Source organism: Rattus norvegicus, chromosome 1 (genome assembly GCF_021556685.1).
Source record: "Rattus norvegicus strain SHRSP/BbbUtx chromosome 1, alternate assembly SHRSP_T2T, whole genome shotgun sequence".
Classification (NCBI taxonomy): domain Eukaryota; kingdom Metazoa; phylum Chordata; class Mammalia; order Rodentia; family Muridae; genus Rattus; species Rattus norvegicus.
The window spans coordinates 185,928,778-185,948,951 of NC_141534.1; the positions used below are offsets into that span (position 1 = coordinate 185,928,778).

The 20,174-nt window shown below is 45.5% G+C and overlaps 1 protein-coding gene across 1 annotated transcript; it reads right to left on the reverse strand.

Annotated features, from left to right (window-relative positions):
* Positions 1 to 1,562: 1,562 nt before the first annotated feature.
* Gde1 (glycerophosphodiester phosphodiesterase 1) lies at positions 1,563 to 16,949 on the reverse strand. Its single transcript, NM_032615.2, is given in 6 exon segments — positions 1,563 to 2,152; positions 5,080 to 5,291; positions 7,547 to 7,639; positions 7,934 to 8,039; positions 11,391 to 11,566; positions 16,595 to 16,949. Coding segments are annotated over 6 exon segments (996 nt in total). The 5' UTR covers positions 16,856 to 16,949; the 3' UTR covers positions 1,563 to 2,004.
* Between the last annotated feature and the right edge of the window lie 3,225 nt (positions 16,950 to 20,174).

Consider the following 20,174-nt stretch of genomic DNA (forward strand, 5'->3'; position numbering starts at 1 on the left):
TGGCTACCCTGAATAACTTAGTGGACTCTGTCTTAAAGGAGCTAGAGTGCCAGTTAAGAGACTAGCTTACAGCGTTGCTAACCAAGCCTGATGACCTGAATTCAATCTCTGGAACCCACGTGGTGTGAAGACTCTGGCAAGCCTGTCCTTTGAGCTCCAGGTGTGTGCCAGGTGTACTACGCACACAGTAGATGTAATTTGAAAATTTTGCTTTTTGAGATGGGGTTTCTCTATGTAGTCCTGGCTCTCCTGGAACTCACTTTGTAGACCAGGCTGGCTTTAACTCAGAGACCTGCCTGCCTCTGATTCCAGACTGCTGGGATTAAAGATGTGTACCACTTGGGGCTGGAGAGACGGTTCAGTGGTTATGAGCACTGACTGCTCTTCCAGAGAGAGGTCCTGAGTTCAATTCCTAGCAACCACATGGTGGCTCACAGCTATCTGTAATGGGATCTTGGTGCCTTCTTCTGGTGTACAGGCAGAACACTACATAATAAATAAATAAATAAATAAATAAATAAATAAATAAATAAATAAATAAATATCTTTAAAAAAAAAATGTGAACCACTGGGGCTGGAGAGATGGCTCAGTGGTTAAGAGCATGAACTGCTCTTCCAGAGGTCCTGAGTTCAAATCCCAGCAACCCCATGGTGGCTCACAACCACCTGTAATGGGATCTGATGTCCTCCTCTTCTGGTGTGTCTGATGACAGCTACAGTGTACTTATATATAATAAATAAAATCTTTAAAAAAAAAAAAAGATGTGTATCACCACACCTGGCTTAATTTTAAATTTGTTTACAAAGAGGCCTAGTGATAGAACTCTGGCAGAAGGCTTACTTACCACATGTAAAGCCTAGGTTGAATTTCTAGCATCACAAAAAACCCAAAACCTTAAGGGCTGGTGAGAGGGCTCAACGTGGTGCCTGCTACAAGCCGAATGATCTGAGTTCAATGCCAGGGACCTCCCCCACCTCGACCCCTCCCCCACACATGCAAACACCAAATTACTAAGTTCCCAACAAAAGCCCTGTTTGTTCACGCAGGATGGTGAGGACCTGGAACTGGACACTGACTGGACTGCATCATGGACTCAGGTGTGCAACTGTGGTGCCTCTGCTTCCTCATCTCTAAAGATGGCGCCAACATATCCACAAGCTTTTCCCCAGGGCTGCAGATGAGTGTGCATGCAAATGCCTCATCTAGTTCCTAGTCTAGAGCAAAAAAAGGAACACTAGTTCTCCTGAGGCCCGGCTGAGGCTGTGTCCCTGCTGTTCTGAGGCTGCCACCAGTCTGTGCATCTTCCTTTGAGAAATGAAGAGCAGCCCAGATCCTTAGACGTGCCCTCCAGGTTCTCATCTAGGAACCAGCCTGTGCTTGAGCTTCCAAACAAGCTGGGACAGCTGCCGCTCTGTCCCCTGGTGGTCGGAAGTGTTTACAACAAGTCTTAAAACTAAAGGCCTCCAGTGTGCCCAGAGCAGCTCCCCTCTCCCTTCTCCCCAGAGTCACCCCAGAGTCCCAGACGCTGTAGGACCAGAAGTGTGGTACAGTTTGCCCTCTGTTCACCTTTCAATGATTTTATTAGTATGGTCACAAGTTTGACACCTACATGTCGCCATTAACAGAGCTGACGACAAATATTGGAAATAAGTGAATTACTGAAGTATGGCAAGATTTAAAATGTCAACTTGGAGTGATCATGCAAGCCCATGCATTGGTGCCTGCGCCCTAATTGCAGGACCCACTCTGCTCATCCTTGTGGCTCTGTACCCTCAGCGGGGTTGGGTAGGGCCACCCTGCCTTTTCACAGATCCAGAATTTTAAGGGCAAGTGTGGAGCCTTCCTTGGAGCATGGTCGCCATGCCTGGTTTCTGCTTGGGGTAAAACTGTGGCTATTGCTAGTATGAGCCGCAGGATTCCCAGGGCTTGTGCTAACAGAGTGTTCTCGTGTCCCTGCAAAAGGCCTCCAGGCAGTTTTGCATCTGTGTTTCCTCCTGGGGAGTCTAGAAGTGAGGTGCACAGTCTTCCAGCATGCTGTCAGTGATGTAGCTGGACCCAAGGTGGGACTCGTAGTAATTCTTTTCATCAAAGGTATTGACAGTCCAACTAACAACCTGGATTCCTTTGGCTGACCACTTCTTCAAATAGTCCCTGGAGAAAAGGGGAAACGGGTGGTGTTAGATTGACCAGCTGTCCCTGGAACTGAGAGCTCAGAGCATGTGTCAATGGTTCCCTAAGAGCCCAGCTGGCCTCCCACTGCAGTCAGAAGGCTGGGAAGCAGGTGTGGCCTGTGTGTGCCTGCTTTACATTGTCCCAGCTCAAACAGGTCACGCTCACCAGTCTGTTCATCCCATACTGCCCGCTTCTCTCTGTGCTGCAGAAGCCTCCCTCTCAGGCCACCAGAACAAGCTCCTCCACAACGTACTGACGAGCTCTCCGTCCTCCATTCCTGGGTAAGAAGAGCATTCCAAGCTCTCCCTCAAGGCTTTCTTCCTTGCAGTTCACGGGCAGAGCTTAGTTTGCTCCTGCCCCATATCCTGGTGAACAGCTGATAATTCCTGAAAGTGTACTGACTTTATCCCAGCTTATACAATATAAAAGCAGTTGTTGGGACACAAACCAGACACACACCTTCAAACAGCAAGACTAGAACAATCACATTTTCTCACAGATTCACAGGTCCAACATGACTCAGTGACTTCCAGGCTCACAGCCCACACTCCAGAACTGGTAATTTCTCAAGACGAATGAGCTACCCGGATGTAGCTGAGACGTCCTCAAGAAAGATGCCACATAACCATCTGTGAGGCCAGGTCAAAGGGACACAGGTGTGAGCTCCCACCCCCACCATGACTCCCACTTCCTCCTGTGGTCCCACAGCACTGGCCCCCCTGACAGCAGCAGGCCTGGATATCCTTTACCCACTGGATGATGGAGAGGCTGGAGGTTGACCCTGGGCCTTGGGCACACAGGGAGGCAGTCATCCTCCACTGCACCCCAGTCCACTGCACCCCAGTCCACTGCACCCCAGTCCACTGCACCCAGCTTCCTTCTTCACTTCTACTTTATGCTCTCACTCGAGCCCAGGCTGCCCGTGAACATGCAATCCTCCTGACCCAGCCTCCAGAGCTGCTTGGCTTTCAGACCTGTGCCATCATGGTAACAATTACTCCCCTCCTCCTTCCTTGGGATCCCCTCCCTGTCCAAGACTAGGTCAGAACACAAGGTGTATGCACCGCTGTCCTCGAAGCTGTTGATGTCAGTGTCTTTCATGATTGTCCTCATCTTATTTGAGACAGGGTGTCTCAAAGAACCCAGATTTTGAAGCTCCAATTAGACTGATCCCCAGAATCTGCTGATTTAGCCTGAGCCCTGGGGTTACACACATGCTACTGCACCAGTTTTTACATGGCTGCTATGAATCTGAAGTCAGGTCCCAATGCTTGCACAAGAAGCCCTTTACCCACTAAACCACTGGTAGCCCTCAGCTGTGGTTTTATATTTACCAGACTCAACACTGGACTGGTGTCCCTGTCCTATTAGACATGAACCTCCAGGAGGCAGAGAGCATGTCTTTGTTTCTTTACTCTCGTACCCTTGGTTTCCTCACGGAGCACCTGACAGCACTGTGGGCCACAACCAAATGGCTGCTAGAATGAGCAAGCGGGAAGTCATATGGAGGTACAGTGTGGTCTACAGCTCTAAAGCTGCCAAAAGACAGCTCACAAGATGTCAGCAGGCAAGAGAACAGACAGGCTGTAAGAGACAAGCAGAAGGGAGGATGGGAGCTGGAAGGCTGTGCCCACATGCGGTTTCTGCTGAGGCGATTCCCTGCCCGTCTACTTTCCCAAGGGAGTTAGCCAAAAGCAGTGCAATCCCGCTCTACACTTCCATTTTCTTCTTAAAAATGCACTACAAAACTGCGCTGGGGCAGGATGGCATCAGTGCAGGCCTTAATCCCAGCACTCGCTGCAGAGGCAGAGGGAGAGGCACAGAGGCGCAGAGGCACAGAGGGGCAGAGGGGCAGAGGAGCAGAGGAAGAGGCAGAGGCAGAGGGAGAGGCACAGGCAGATAAATCTCTGAGTTTGAGGCCAGCCTGATCTACAGAGTGAGCTCCAGGACATGCAGAGATACACAGAGAAACCCTGTTTGATGAGGCTATGGTGGAATATGATGCATCAGCTCTGCCATACACATTTACATGGACAGCAATAATTTACAGACATATTACATGATTAATATGTTCTAATTGTAATTGACTTTTAATATTTTATTTAAAGACTTATTTATGGGGCTGAAGAGATGGCTCAGTGATTAAGAGCACCGACTGGTCTTCTACAGGTCCTGAGTTCAATTCCCAGCAACCCCATGGTGGCTCACAACCATCTGTAATGGAATTCGATGCTCTCTTCTGGTGTGTCTGAAGACAGCAACAGTGTACTTACATACATAAAATAAATAAATAAACAAACAAAGACTTATTTTTTTATTATTATATTTATATGAGTACACTGTAGCTGTTTTCAGATTCACCAGAAGAGCATCAGATCCCATTACTGATGGTTGTGAGCCACCATGTGGTTACGGGGAATTAAGCTCAGGACCTCTGGAAGAGCAATATACTGTAATATACTTTTAAAACATAGTAAAAAAAAAAATGCTTGTCATTCAAGAACCAGAGTTGGGTCTCTAGCACCCACATATGAGCTGGGAGACATCGCAGCCCACCTACAGTTGCAGAGAAGATCCTGAGGAAATCTAGCTTTGCCACAGGACTAGCTGCATCAGTGAGTTTCAGGTGCTCATACACACATACACACACACAAACACTCACCACACATACAAGCAACCAACAGACAAACCTATAAAACTGAAGAGTGTCTGGTCAGCCTGCTGTGAATCATGAAAGACACCTGTCATCTTCCCACGCAATTCCAGCAGCTGGCGCTCCCCTAACTTACCAGACCCAGGGGGATCTAAGAGTCGGAAACAACTCAGTCTGCCACTTCTTTAACACCTCCTTCCCAGAAAGAGCACCCAGGACATGTGAAGCCAAGAGACAAACACTTCTAACTTACGGGGAGACAAAATCCTTCTGCATGAGGAAGGCTGAAATCCCACACAGGTACCACAAGACATTGTGCATGCTCCAGTCAAGCAAGATGTCCAACACCACAAACACAGACTGCTTCCAAAAGACGCTGTAGCGAGGCTTCCCGTCTCCAGTGTGGCTCAGGCTCCAAGGCCTGTGAGTCAGGGCTGTGATTACCTTCTGATCTGTTTGTCTCATCTGAAAAGGAATTATGGACAAAAAAATGATCACCTCTTAAGTCTGTAACTTCTCAATATTTTAGATTAGCAAATATTCATTTGATGAGAGCCCTGTAGCGACCAAGTACGCCATCTCTTACAAATCCTTTGAGAAACATAAAGTAGATGTAGGGGTGCAATACGCACTACAATTGAGGAGCTCTTCCTCACAGTCCTACAGAACTACAAACTCTATCAGACAGAGAGAACCTGACTGCGGAGGGTGCCCAGCCTCAGAGTGGGGGCAAGCAACAGGCCCTAGGTTTACTCAGAAACACACAGCAAGTGTGTGTGTGTGTGTGTGTGTGTGTGTGTGTGTGTGTGTGAGAGAGAGAGAGAGAGAGAGAGAGAGAGAGAGAGAGAGAGAATGAATGAATATATGCCAACCACAGGGTCAAGTTGTATTTATCTGTCTAGGTTTCTTGAGACAGGGTCTTCTGTAGTTCAGGCTAGCCAATCACACTAGCCTCCTGCCTCAGGCTCCTGAAAGCTGGGAATTACAGATGTGCACCACCATGCCCAACTTTCAGAGCCACATTTTAATAATGCTATGAAGATACACTTTCAGTTGAATTACTCAGATAGCACGTTAATTTAGAATTCAATGAGAACAGAGCCAGGATCATTTCAAGAGACGCTGGTTAATTCGACCCTGTTATGGCAGGACTGCAGAACTGTGGGGAGGGGACGGGAAGGGAAGTAAAGAAGAAGGGCTATGAGGAGATGGGGGAGGGCAGAGCAGGAATGGGGGAGGTACCTCAGCCTGTGCTTTCAGCTCCATGGGAGAGCATCACATACTGTAAAGGCCTCTGTGGTCAAATAAGCCTGGGAAGCCTGACCCCACATGTCTGTAAGCCACACGACTGCCACCCCAAAGGTCTGTACTGGCAGGCACTGTCCTGCTGCAAACATTTTTAATGTATTCTCTGTTGACCCTAGTGGAAGGATGCCACAGAACAACTCATTATTTTGGAAACTATTAAAGTAAAAACAAAGATTTAATGATAGATTAGGAAGTGTCTTATTTATAGATGAATTCTAGATTCTGAATAAAATATTAACATTTCAAAACTTCCTAGTAAACTGACAAACCTGGCCAAGGACTACCAGGAGCCCACAAAAAAACCTGCACAGCCCAGCATATGAAGTGTGCCTCCCGATGGGTATTCACTCCCACTATGACACGACCCTGCTAAGGACAATCAACCCTAACTGCACGAGTTCTCGTGTACTTCACCAGTTTTACAAGAAACAAAGTGAGGAACAGCATATAAAATCACACAAGTGTACAATACCAGACATGGTAAATGAAGAAACATAATTTCAGACCTCGAAACATAGCCCGGTGGCAGAGTGCTTGCCTAGCATGCATGAGGACCTAGCAATACACACGCATGCATATACACACACGCAGGTATACACACATGCACTTTCAGACACATACATCTGGGTTATCCAATAACCAGGGGTGGGGGGGAAGGTCAGAAAGACAGAAAAGAAGAGAAGGAAGCAAACTTGCAGATTTTAAGATTGAAAATGAATACCTTATTTGAATATTGATCAAATGAACATTTTTTAAAAACATAAATACCAATTTTTATTTGAAAAAAGTTAAAAGCATTTGTGGAGCTTGAGACATGAAAATTCTATTTTTCTGATCTTTGATGATCTGAAACTAAACAAGGGCTTACTGGGGAAGATCAGTGGGGAGAAACAAGCAAGATCATAGCTAAGGGGTTCGTGTAGTCACCATGTGGAACACCGTGTAAGAAGAGTTTTGTTGTTGTTTGAGACAGGCTTCATTTTACAGCCCAAGCAGATCTCAAACTCAAATCCTCCTGCTTCAGTCTTCTAAGCGTTGGGATGTGTGTCTAGTCATTAAGTCCCTCCTGGTTCACCCTCCCACAGTTCCTCATCCCACTTTCCCCCAACCCCCAAAAGTTGTTTTATAAAGCCATATTTTACTGATACTTTTTGGGAAGTAAGGTGTGGACTCAGTTTACCAAGGAAACACAAGGAGCCTGTAAGGTGCCTGCCTAAGAGAAGCTCGAAGAGGGCTGTGCACATTAAAGAGCAGCAGGCGGGTGCCTCCTGGGACACGTCCCTGCTCTTAAAGGAAGAGCTCTTGACTGTGGCTGCATTCAGTTCAGTGTGACAATGGGCATCTCACAGAGTCCACTGATATTACCTCCAGCAACTAACCCAATGTAACACAGAAAGAAAGGTCTGACTTACTTTATAGATGACTTCCGGCAAGAATGAGCAGACCATACTGTTGTTGTACAGCTGGGGAAATTCCATGTATATATTCTTTAGAGCAGCAGAAGCCTGTACAATAGAGTCACATAGTTAAAATCTTCACTATTAATTATATTAATAATAATAATATATTAACTATATTAACTATTCGCATAGTTAAAATCTTGCTAAAAGGCTCCATAAAAGGAAAATATTTCTAAAATTTAAAAATGTAAACTGCATTTTATACTCCCATTAAGTATAATATAAGTCATAAAAATAATGAAAAAGAATAAGTAAGAAAATATATGGTTAGTTCTAAAAATGATTAGCCTTACATAAGACATCTTTTTAAAATAGCAAAGTCCATGGAATGAACTGTACCATATCTGCATGGCCTTTGACATCGAAGAAGATGGTGAGGTTATGGCAGAGGCACTCTGTAACTGCTTCCCTCAGGGTGGGGATCCTTTCGTCAGGGAACTCATTTCTGCAAGAGGAGAAAGGAAGGAATGGCTCACGTAGAGAAGAGAGAGCACAGGAAAAGAACGAGGGTTACTGGAATGGACATTTTACAAATGTCTCCCAAACATGCTGGCCAAGGATGCTTCCAACCACGGCCAGAAAGTTCACTATGCCACCTGCACCAAAGTACAACAGGGACAATAAAGCCCACGATGGTGTCTCCACAAAAGTGGCAACATAGTATCCTGCTCTTCAGAGGGCAGACACAGCTGCCCGGGAAACTCAGGGACTTGATTTTAAGCTAATTTCTCCTTTTGTAGAGAAAAGACGTCTGTTTATTAGTTCGTACTGCTATGCAGGTGTTTGTCTAAGACAGAGGCTCTCCACCTGTGGGTGGTGACCCTTTCGGGAGTCACAGGAGCCCAAGACCATTGGAAAACACAGATACTTACATATGGTTCATAACTAGCAAAATTACTGTTATGAATAGCAATGAAGATAATTTGTAGTTGGGGTCACCACAACATGAGGAACTGTATTAAAAGGTCACGGCATTAGAAAGGTTGAGAATCACCAGTCTAAAAAAATATATATTCTGCTGAAGAAAATGAAGCTTAAGTGCCCCATACCCAATAAATCAGCCTTCCTCTCATGAAGGTTCACTGTACACGGTTTAATTTGTATTCATTCAACCTAATACTGTCAGATCTCGGCTTGAAAAAGCACATGGACGATGCACATCTTATGGGGAATTCACATGTCATCTGTGCTGATTGATGTTCACTCCATGGAGAGAGGGAGAGCCCTAGGCTTGCAGTCATCTCCTTACCACGCATGCACACATACCCCTACCTTATTTTGTTTTGCTGAGACACAACCTCATATGTAGCCCAGGCTGGCTGGAATTTCTGATCCTCTTGTCCAGTAGTGGGATTATAGGCACAGGACACCACACCTAACTAGCTAGTGTTAAATGCCTATTTTCCCTGAAAGGTGGTTCTAAAAAAGGCCAAGTCCTTCATGTGGAGTCAGTCATTGAGAAGGCTGTTATAACTGTAGAATCAGGAGTACTCATGTGAGGCTGGGGAGATGGCTCAGTGGTTAAGAACACTTGGCTACCCTGCCAGGGGACCCCAGCTTGATTCCTTGTTCCCAAGGAATGGCAGCTCGCAACTGTCTGCAACTCCAGTTCTAGAGGACTTACCCTCCTCTCGACTCCTTAAGCACCGCACTCACATGGTGCACAAACATTACATGCAAAACACACACACTCTCAAAAAAAATTCTCAAGTAGTTATGTGACGCATTAAGATAGCATAATACTATGCTTCTCCTTGTTTGCAGATCCCAATGGTGATACCCACCATAAGCATTTTTTGCCGTGTTAACTTTAAGTCTGACATCTTCAAAAAAATTTTTATTACATTAATTCATTCATTTATTTCATTTTTTTTCCAAGACAAGGGTTTTCTGTATAAGGGCTCTGGCTGTTCTGGAACTAACTTTGTAGACCAGGCTGCCCTTGAACTCACAGAGATCTGCCTGCCTCTGCCTCCTAAGGCATGAGCCATCATACTTGGCTTTTAAAAATTTTTTTTAATTTATGACGGTCAAGGGCACATATGCATGGCACCTATGTGGAGGTCAGAGAAAAACTTCTGGAAATCAGTTCTCTGCTCCCACCATGCCATGGTCTCTGAGGACAGCTCAGGTTGTTAGGCTCAGTGGTCAACTCTCAGTGCCCTGAACCTGACATCCTCCTAGTGGTTATTTGTTTGTAATATTAAAGCCAGCTGCACCTCAAACACAGAAGCAATGAAATGTCTGATCACAGGAAGAGCAATTTCATAAGTGGGCTCTGGAGTTTCGGGTTAGTGATACTCTTTAAGACCAGCATCCAAGTACAGTTGGCCTTGCTGACTTTAATTCTTTTAGGTCTGAATTTTCACGATTCGGGGTTAGACCTTCATCACTGTGTCAGACAATCAGCACTCAAGGAACACTGGACACTGACCAGGCAACAGACATGGCACTGATCACACCGAGCACACGTCTTTATTATCAAAGAAGACGGGCTGGAGCGATGGCTCAGAGAGTACTGACTGCTCTTCCACAGGACTCAAGATTGAGTCCTGCATAGCCACTCCCAAATGTCTGTAACTCCAGTCTTTAAGGTATTCAACAACCTCTTCTGACTTCTGTGGGCACCAGGCATACATGTGATAAGAGACATACACAGGCCAAACACCCATACACATAACAAACAAACAAATAAGTAAATAAATAAAGAAATCAATAAAAAAAAAGATAGGAGTGAGATCTAAACAACCCTATTTCACAATATATCATCTGGTGTTTCAATTGTCAGGGTGGAAAAGCTATCAGTGGTGGGAAGGGAGGGTTCAGTGACTCAGAATCAGACATGCTGAGTCAAAGGCAATGATTGGTGTGCAGTATTCAGAACAGAGCACTGGGTTTGTAAGAGAACCTTCTGGAACATCTTACGTACACACACACACACACACACACACACACACACACACACACACACACACAGATGATGTAAGTTTGATACCATTAGAGAACATCATATAGTTAGACATCTAAACACATTTCCCACTTTTACAGGGTTAAGACACATGAAGGACAACCAGAAACAGCATGGTGGGTTCATGTTTTTTCAACTGAAACTGGAATATCAAGACTCTAATGTTGGTTCTTATATGAACTTACTGTTGACTCTTGAGTAGATCATTAACTTTTCCAGAATTTTATGTAAGCAAATCAATGTAATTACCTATGGTTTTTAAGTGTAAATATTTATCTCCACTTAAGTAAACAAGCTGGTTCTTAAGTTGTGCAAACCATGCCAAGATCTTAACAGCCTTTGCACTGGACGATGCAGGAGAATACTGCTGTTGATGGGACAGTGCTACTTTGGAGTTTACTGGGATTCTTCTAGTCCTTACATTGTACGATTCCTCGGAAGTTTGCTGCAAGATCTAGTGAATTGGTTAATGATGGAATCATCATTTGACTAACTTAAAGAATGAGTTGGTGTATCTGGAACAAGAGCATTGACAAGCCACTGCTCTAAGCCTTTGACTCTAATTTAAAGGATGGCAGAAACTAATTTCAATTAGTGCCTAGAACATAGGCAGTACTGTCCTCAGAATGCTGCAGCAGCCGGGTACCCCACAGTGCAAATGGTAAAATGTACACACAATGCTTCTGCTGTTGCTGGTGTGTGCTTACCACTTAGGAATACGTTGAAATGAAAAAACTCTCCTGGAATAGACATACTTAGAAGGTGCCAGTGCCTACCTGTAGCCACCAGTGATGACTAAAGGCCTGCGTAATAATGTCAGTGACTCACCTGAGTCTGTGATTTGCTGCAGGATTAAGTTTCCTAACTTGTTCAAATGTCAGATCACATAATCGGCCAGACCCGTCTGTTGTCCTATCTACTGTGTTATCGTGCATCAAGACAGGAACTCCATCAGAAGTAAACTCGATGTCCAGCTCCACACCTGTTGCTCCATTCTTAGCTGCCTTAACAAAAACATCAACAATATTAATGTCAACAGCTACAGATACCATTTTATATCTAAATCTGAAGGAAAAGCACATGGCTGCTGAAGTGGACAGCTGTCCTTACAGATTTCTGTCCCTTTCCTCCTCCAGGTCACTCCCCAGATGAACCTGTCTCCCATGGGGGTTAATGCTACCTCAGCCCCACACTCTTCAAGTCCTTAAAACGATCCAGTCCTGCTCTTTACACCATCTCAGCAGGAAAACAAGTTTTTTCTGGCTATGGTGGCTTTGATCACTTAGACAAACTCTACCCTTTGCCTACTTGGAAAGGCTGGTGACTGCTCTGTGTTCCCTGTTACTCAGCTATTTCACAATTCTGGTATAAACAAAATCAATCAGGATCGAGTCGGTTTAACCTCACCCTCTCTGACAAACACCAAGCAGATTCACCATGGTTATGTACTCTTCCTTAAGCATGAATTTCAAAGGTAATGAATTAGATTTTTCCAGTCATATTCAAGGTTGGAGGCTTGTCTACTTTATTTTAATATTTCTCTACCTGCATGTTATAATTATACAGCTACACATTCTTTAAGTTTCAGTCATGTGACCATGGAACCCCCTCGATCCCAATTCCATCTGTAGCTATGTCACGAGGATGAGTTTCTACGGACTCTAGCCTCAGCTTCTTCATTGAGATGGCATTTCTATGATGCCCCATAGAGTTGTGAGGGTGTGGAAACCATGCCTATAAGGAGCTTGGTACCCAGCTCAGAGTTGTCATTCCTCACAAGCTATTATGACAAGAAAGACAAGCGCAATGATCAATGATTCTAATAAAGCTCCCATCTATACCAGTGACAATGCCTTGTACTATTAAAGATTACAACCTTCTTAAGTTAAAGTTGAACACCACACAACATGGGTTATGTTTTATAACATAAATCACAACTCAGTGTACACCACGAATGTCTTTCCCTATAATAGAAATAATATCCTTATGTCTAGACATACTAGACATTTAACTGTACTTTTCTTCACTGGGGTTATTATTTGGTCTCAACACAACAAGGTGAGACAGTATTTTAACAATAGTGCCAGCATGAATGAAAACGACTAACTTTTGTGTGCTTGTGCATTCTCTCTCTCCCTCCCCCACTTTCCCCTCTCCCACCCTCTCTCCTATACTGCTGGAGATCTGGCCTCACATCTTGCACCATCAGTACCATCAGTGACTTGTTCCCTCGGCCCTTGGCTTTTAGAGACAGAATCTCACCATGTAGTCTGAAATTGTCTTGAACTCACAATCCTCCTGCCTCAGTCTCCTGAGGGCTGTGATTACACATGTTACCACTACACCTACTTTTTGTCTTTTAAACAATTTATTAAAACTAAACCAATCAAAAAACAAACAAAAACAAATCCACAAACCCTACAAAGTTATTCAGAAAACAGAGTTTCTGAGAGCACCCACAATTTGCCCTTGGCTCTAACAGGAAGATATCCAAGGGCGGACTCTTCCACGCAGGAGAAACAGCAAACACAAAGCAAAGGCCTCAGGTAGGAAGGAGACAATGAGGTAGAAAAAAATCCTTACTGCTACCTAAGCCTACTCCCTTTCTTACAGTTAGTGTAGACTCATGTAAGCCTCAATGTTCAGCTTCCTCCTGTACTCACAATAAGTGCTCCTGATTCTGTGCACACGTGCATGCTCATGTGTGCGTGCGTGCGTGCGTGCGTGCGTGCGTGCGTGTGTGTTTTAGGCTGGATGCTGGTATCTAAGAAGCTGCACTGACCACCTGGCTAGCACAGTGAGAGCTGGCCTATATGAGGCCAGTGGCAAGCAGACTGATCAGCAGAACCTAACTAATCCTTGAACAGCAAACAGCTGCATTAGCCTTCTGGAGGCCAGGCTTCCGCCTGCACTCAGGTGAGAGAGTAAGTCAGCTGCCTGGGAGGAATTTGAAGCTGGATGTTCAAGTACATAAAGCCTAGACAAACACTGGATGACAGAAACAGAGAGCAGGGCCCTGAGAAAGGGGAAGAGAGAAAAAGTCGGGGCCTGGGAGGGCAGATCACAAAAGTGCAAAGACAGGAAGGCAGGAGACAGTAAGGGGGCTTAGGTTTTTTTTCTTATTGCAACCAGAGGCTTTTGTTGTTTTGTTTTGAAGAAAATTAAGAATATAATTTCCCCAGACAGGGTTTCCCTGCGTGACCCTGGCCAGGCAGGAACTTGTTATACACAACTACACTTGTTTCAAATGCACAGAAGCCACTTGCCTCTGTCTCCTTAGAGCCAGGATAAAGACCTGCACCACCACACCCGTTAGACTTTTTCTTTTTAAAGTCATCCTCAGTCCTGAGGGAGTGAACTGTGGGCATAGTTGACACAGTTATATTTCTTTGCCATTATTTTTAATAGTGTATCTTTAAAAAATATTTTTTAAAATTATTTTAATTAAAGTGTGTGTGTCTGTATGGGGTCTGTGCATGCCAGTGCAGGTCTCTATGGAAGCAGAGGTGGTGGAAGGAATCACCTGGAGCTAGAGTTATAAGCAGGTCCTCTGCAAGAGCAGAGCAAACTCACAGATCTGCCTGCCTCTGCTTCCAGAGCGCCAGGATTGATGGCATGCACCACCTGGCTGTTTTTTTTTTTTTTAAATACATTCGTTTCACATTTAACTAGTTTTCTTTATGTAACTACCATATTTCCTTCCAGAGACTTATCAGTCCGTCAGTCAGAACAGTGTTGTAAAAGTCTGAGAATACAAATTTTGTGCTGCAAATATACAGAGGGAAGCAAAGGACAGAACAAAACCCAAATGGGGGTTCGGTCCCCAGCTCCGAAAAAAAGAACCAAAAAAAAAAAAAAAAAAAAAAACCAAAAAACCCAAATGGGATGGAAATCCTGACTTGTCAAGAGCTACAGTGTGCACCTGGCAGCTAAAGACGGCCATTGCTAACGACGGTCCACAGCGGCCAGCCAGTCCAGCCAGCTGAACTGCCATCTCACTTCCTCTTCAGACCAGGAACCAGCTGGCGCAATGCTGGAGACGCTGCAGTTTCCCTATGATGTGTTCATCGTACAGAGAATCCTGCCCTACTTCCGTATGACGATGACATAAGTGTATTCTCATCTCACATGTGAAGCTTCCTCACTCATCTTCAATGTGACTGACACCCAGGCAAACACAGTCTTGGCCGAATCCCACTGTCAACAAATACTCAGAAACACTCTGTGTGCTCAGTTAACTTGGAGTAGTCTTTAAGGCAATTCACATAAAGGAAAGCAGAAACGAAGCCAATGACCATCCTGTGCCTTCCTTCTTCTGACAATGCACGTACATGTACTCTCCGCTAACTCAAAGGTCGTCCTCCTACTGTCTTTCAGATTTAATTCTTTCACCTATTCCGGATGACAGCAAGCCATCCCTAGATTCCCGGGAAACAGCTCCCACATGGAATCGCACTAGGCTTTGGTGTGTACAGACCAGTCTCTGTCTCCTGTCACCTCCTTCATAAACACCATTGTCCTTTTCACTTTACAACTTCATGGGGAAACTGAGGTTAGGGCTGAGACAAGGGTGCCCTACTTGCTCTGTATTTTCTTTGCTACAGCTAAAGGGGCAGAGAGCGTTGGGTAATAAACGAGTTACTTAAGTTGGACAAAGAAAATAGCGCACATTCAAATATCCTGGAAAATATTTTAATCTTTGTCAAAGAGCATCGAGTTGTCCAATCAGAAGGGCTTATTCTGGGAGGAGTTGTCTTGGAGTCACAGTTTCCCCCACCTAGTCTAGGTCTCAAAGAAATGAGAAGACCAGATATACAAGTGTCTAAAAGGTCAAATAGGATGGTGCGCGCCTTTATCCTAGCACTAGGGAGGCACACAGACAGTTCCAGGACAGTCAAGGCTACTGAAACCTTGTCTCAAAAAAACCAAACCAAAACAAAGCAAAACAAAGCAAAACAAACAAACGAAAAAGGAATAAGAGCTGTAGTGTTTGCATATATCCCAGGAATGGCCTACTGTACCCCTCAAGTCAACTCTGAGTTCTAAAGCAAACTATGTAAGCACTTAAGGTGTGGCGTCACTCCACACACGCCTTTCTCGCTATTTTTGAATCTACAACTAAATCCACAGACTGCCAGGCCAACAGGTATGAAGGCTGACCGTAGTCCACAGAGGTGCATAATCCACTGAAATGCTCTTGCCGTGCAAGCTGACATTAATCTGAAAACAGAAGACTTCAAAGGGCAAAGGCTATTAAAATTCTCCCGGGTGCCTTGTGGGAAAGGGAGGCAAATATTGACAGAGGTCTGGCTGGCAGGGTTGTTGACTATGATGAAGGTGTATTTGGAGAGAGGCAATAAAGATAAATTTCAAGTAATGTAGAGACAGAAAACACATCCTATGATAAGGGTGATTTAGATACTTTGCTAGGTGGTGGTGGTGGATGTCTTTAGTCCCACCAGACGCAGGAGGAAAGGAGTTGAGGCCAGCCTGGTGAGTTCCAGGACAGCCAGGACTACAGAGACCCTGCCTCAAAAAGAGAGAGAAAAATCCCATTTACTGACAAGAACCCATTTGACCTGGTTTAGATCTTAGCTCATCCACACACTAGATTTTGCTCTGCTCCTCGTAGCCAGCACCAAATATAAGCTGTCGTGTGTTACCTTACCACTCCAACTCATGCCTCACGTCAGGACATTTGCTCTGGCCATGGGCATCCGGGTACACTTCCCACTGATCCAACCTTGTAATTATTGCTCCAGTTCACACATATCTAGTTCATAGAAAATATTTCTGCTACATAATGCACTGCCCCACCCTAAAGAGTAGCCTCATATGTTATCTCTCCCAACCCAGATGAAAGCCCTGTCAAAGGAGTCTTGTCTGGCTGTCATCCCAGCGTCTGGCACATACCAAGTTTTATAAGTACCCGCGGAATTCTAGAAATAGCTGGAGTGGGGAGGGTTGCGGGGCTGGGATGCGGAGGAGAGATGCCAGCGACGGTGCAGGCCCGAGGCGTGCGCGGGGCTCACCTGCCGGATGGCCGCCAGCGTGTTCTCGGGCGCGTCGTGGCTGCCGCCGCGATGGGCGATGGCGGACACGCGGTCACGGGGCTTGAGCACCTGCAGGGCCCGGCGGGACGGCACCGGCTCGAAGCTGAAGAACCGCAGCAGGAGGTAGAGGCTGCCAGTGAGCACACAGGCGTTGAAGGGGCTGCGCGTCACCACCAGCAGCAGCACCAGCACGAAAGAGAAGGGGCCCAGGAGGCCGCCCTGGTCCTCCCACAGCCACATGCCGGCGCCTGCACCGGCACGGACCGGAGCCCCGGACCTGCCGGGCGACGCGTAGATGCTGAGGTACTGGCCACAGCCGGAACCCTCCGCTGGGAGGAGCGCTGCACAATGGCGGCGGCGGACCCATCTCGAGAAAGAGCCCGCCCCCCAGCCAATCAGAGTCCCGGAGCTCCAGCGTTGGGGAGCCGGAACCAGTGTCATGGCAACAGGGGCAGGCCCAGGCCCCAGGCCTGGGTTCCAAGGGCACTCAGGGTTGTGTGAAGTAAGGACAGGACTTCAACCCTGACCTTCAGACTCAGTAGAAGGAGGGAGATACTGCTAAGGTTTTTTTTTTTTTTTTTTTTTTTTTAGTGACCTTGTGTCTGACCTCGAGGAAACTAAAGGCTTGGTGATTTTAAAGGAACAAGATGCTTAACCTTCTTATTTAAGATGTGCCAATAGTGGGGTTGGGGATTTAGCTCAGTGGTAGAGCGCTTGCCTAGCAAGCACAAGGCCCTGGGTTCGGTCCCCAGCTCCGAAAAAAAAAAAAAATGTGCCAATAGTGTTTCTAGAGTTCTGGGTCAGAGCCAGGGCCTGTAATAAGCTAGGCTTACCCTGGAGCTGTAATAAGCTATGTTCAATGAACCAATCAAATGGTAAAACGCAGAGAAATGAACACACCAGGAAGAAGTCTAGTGAAACACACACACACACACACCAAGTCGGTTTCCAGGGTTCTGACAGGAGGTGTAGGTCTAAACAGAGGGTAAGAAGCATGCTTAGCTAAGAAGCATTGATCACTTAGTTCCAGTCTGTTCCTGGACCTTCAGAACTGTTTGAACTTACAGAAAAGATAGGTTCCTTTCCAGGCTGGCCACAGGCTTTAAGCCTTTTCCTTCCCTCAAAATCAGAAAATTCCAATTGCCTGGGGTCCATGCCTCAAAATAATTCCAAGAAGGGAGACTTACAAGTGTCTCTTTGGAATATCTTCGTTCCTGCCAGGGCTGTTCCACTAGCACACATGTCTGCATTTAGTGAAAGTACCTTCCCCCTGGGGAAGTATTAGCATGATAATAAGACAAGGAAAATTAAGGGCACATGGAATGGAAAAAGAGCCCCTACCAAAGCATGGTTAAAGCCTCTTGACTCAAGATGTCTTAAAGCATGTGTAGCCCACGTTCCTTTTACATAGAGATGCTTCAAGTCAGAATGTTCAGATAGCCACAAATCTAGCTAAAGGGCTGGTAATGTGTGGCTTTTCTCCTTCTCCATTTGCAAACCTGCAATTTGCTAGGAATCACAACAGTAAAAATGCATTAACCTCCTTGTGTGGCCTTTGTGACTCATGGTTTTAGCTCAAGGATTGTGGTTCTTCCCAGTGTGCCTGGAGAACCACCTTAAATCTCATTTATTGGGCTGGAGAGCTCGTTCAATTGGGAGTGCTGGCTGTTCTTCCAGAGGAACTGAGTTCAATCCCAGCATCCACATGGTAGCTCATTTAACTCCAGGTGCTCCCTATTCTGGCCACTGTGGGCTTGTATGTTGTGTTTTATTTAAAAAAAAAAAGTCCATGCTGAGATATCCCTTCCCTCTGAGGTACCAGTCATATGATGGTTATAGTATGGAAAAGAGTTTATTTAGGGCATGGGGAGGGAAGTTGAGGGAATAGAGGCAGAGAAAGGCAGAAGGGGAGGGAGAGAGGAGGGGGAGAGGAGAGGGGGGAGAGGAGAGGCCCACTAGGAACATGTGGAGAAGGGGTGGGGAGAGGAGGGAGGGAGGGAGAGAGAGAAAGGAAGAAGGAGGAGGAGGAAGAAGAGGAGAAAGAAGAGGAGGAGGAGCAGGGAGTGAGATTGTAAGAGGATAAGAAGATAAGCATGAGGAGGGACAGTCCTTTTTATAGTGAGTTGGGCACACCTGGCTGTTGCCAGGTAACTGCAGGGTGGAGCCTAGAAGGAATGCAAACAGTGTCCAAATGTGATGCATAAACACACAGGCATACAAACACACACACATAAAATAAAAATGTAAAAATACCTAGTTTATTAGAAAAAAAGAAAAAAGAAAAAGGGTAGGAAAAAATTCTTAGAACTACTTAAAATGTAGGGAGATCCACTAAAAGACACAGATACAGCTACAGTAAGACGCAGTAAACGCCCAATAAACTCTGGCTCGGCTTCCTATTGGCTGGTCCTGAAACTCTTCCCTGTGGTGAAGGAGAATCCTGTTTTCACCAGTTTTCTCTGAAAAGAATCAAGTGGCAGCTCACGGGGCACAGTGTCTCAGGCCCACATGCCACTGCCACTCCCAGTAGGGGTGATTCTGCTAACCCTTAACACTCGGCTCTCTGCCAGGCAGGTCTTGTGCCAACAAGCACCACATACGCAGTTGTTTTACAGTGGCCTTACTTGAGATAGGCATCCTATTAGGAGACCGGTTTCTATTGACTTTAGACGGCTTTTCCTGGCACAATCCAACTATAAACCTGGAAGGAATTTGGATGGGCTCCCATTTTACTGATGAAGAAAGAAACTAGGGGGAGTAAAGGACCAAGTGTGATACGAAGCCTCTTCAGTCACTTGCAGCTGCGGTGAAAACCAAACCAAACCAAAACAAAGAACCACAGCTCTGACCCCTTTCTGGAGCCAGATCTGAGTGACGTTAGCCCAGGAATGCATATTTGGATCTCTCGAAATACAATGTTCCAATGTGGAGGTAGTTTCATTTCTTTTGTTTTTGAGACAGGAGTCCACTCCGAGCCCTGGCAACCATGGAACTTTTTCTGTAGACCAGGCTGGTATCAAACTTAGAGAAGCTTGCCTGCCCCTCTGACTTTAGAGTGCTGGGATAGAAGGCCTATGCCGCTAAGCCTTGCAAATAGATCAGGACAAAGAAAGTTATAAATCCAGGCATGTTTGTGTTGACCATGGAAGCACAAGCCATAAATCCCAGCAGAAGCAAACTCATCTTTTGTTCATGGCCAGGGCTACGCAGTGAGGCCCTTTCCAAACAGATGAACAATAGCAACAAGGGTATTTTAAAAATACTTTAGGGGCTGGAGAGATGGCTGAAGACAGCGACAGTGTACTCATATAAAATAAATAAAAATATTTAAAAAATTGAGAGCACCAAAATAAATGAAAAAAAATACTTTAGTGGAAACTTTTTCTTTTTTCTTTTTTATCGGAGCTGGGGACCGAACTCAGGGCCTTGCGTTTGCTAGGCAAGCACTCTACCACTGAGCTAAATCCCCAACCCCTTTTAGTGGAAACTTTAAGTGGTCAGTTTCACCAGGCCATACAATCTTATCTGTAGGCCTCAAGTGTTATCTGTTAGCTTTCTT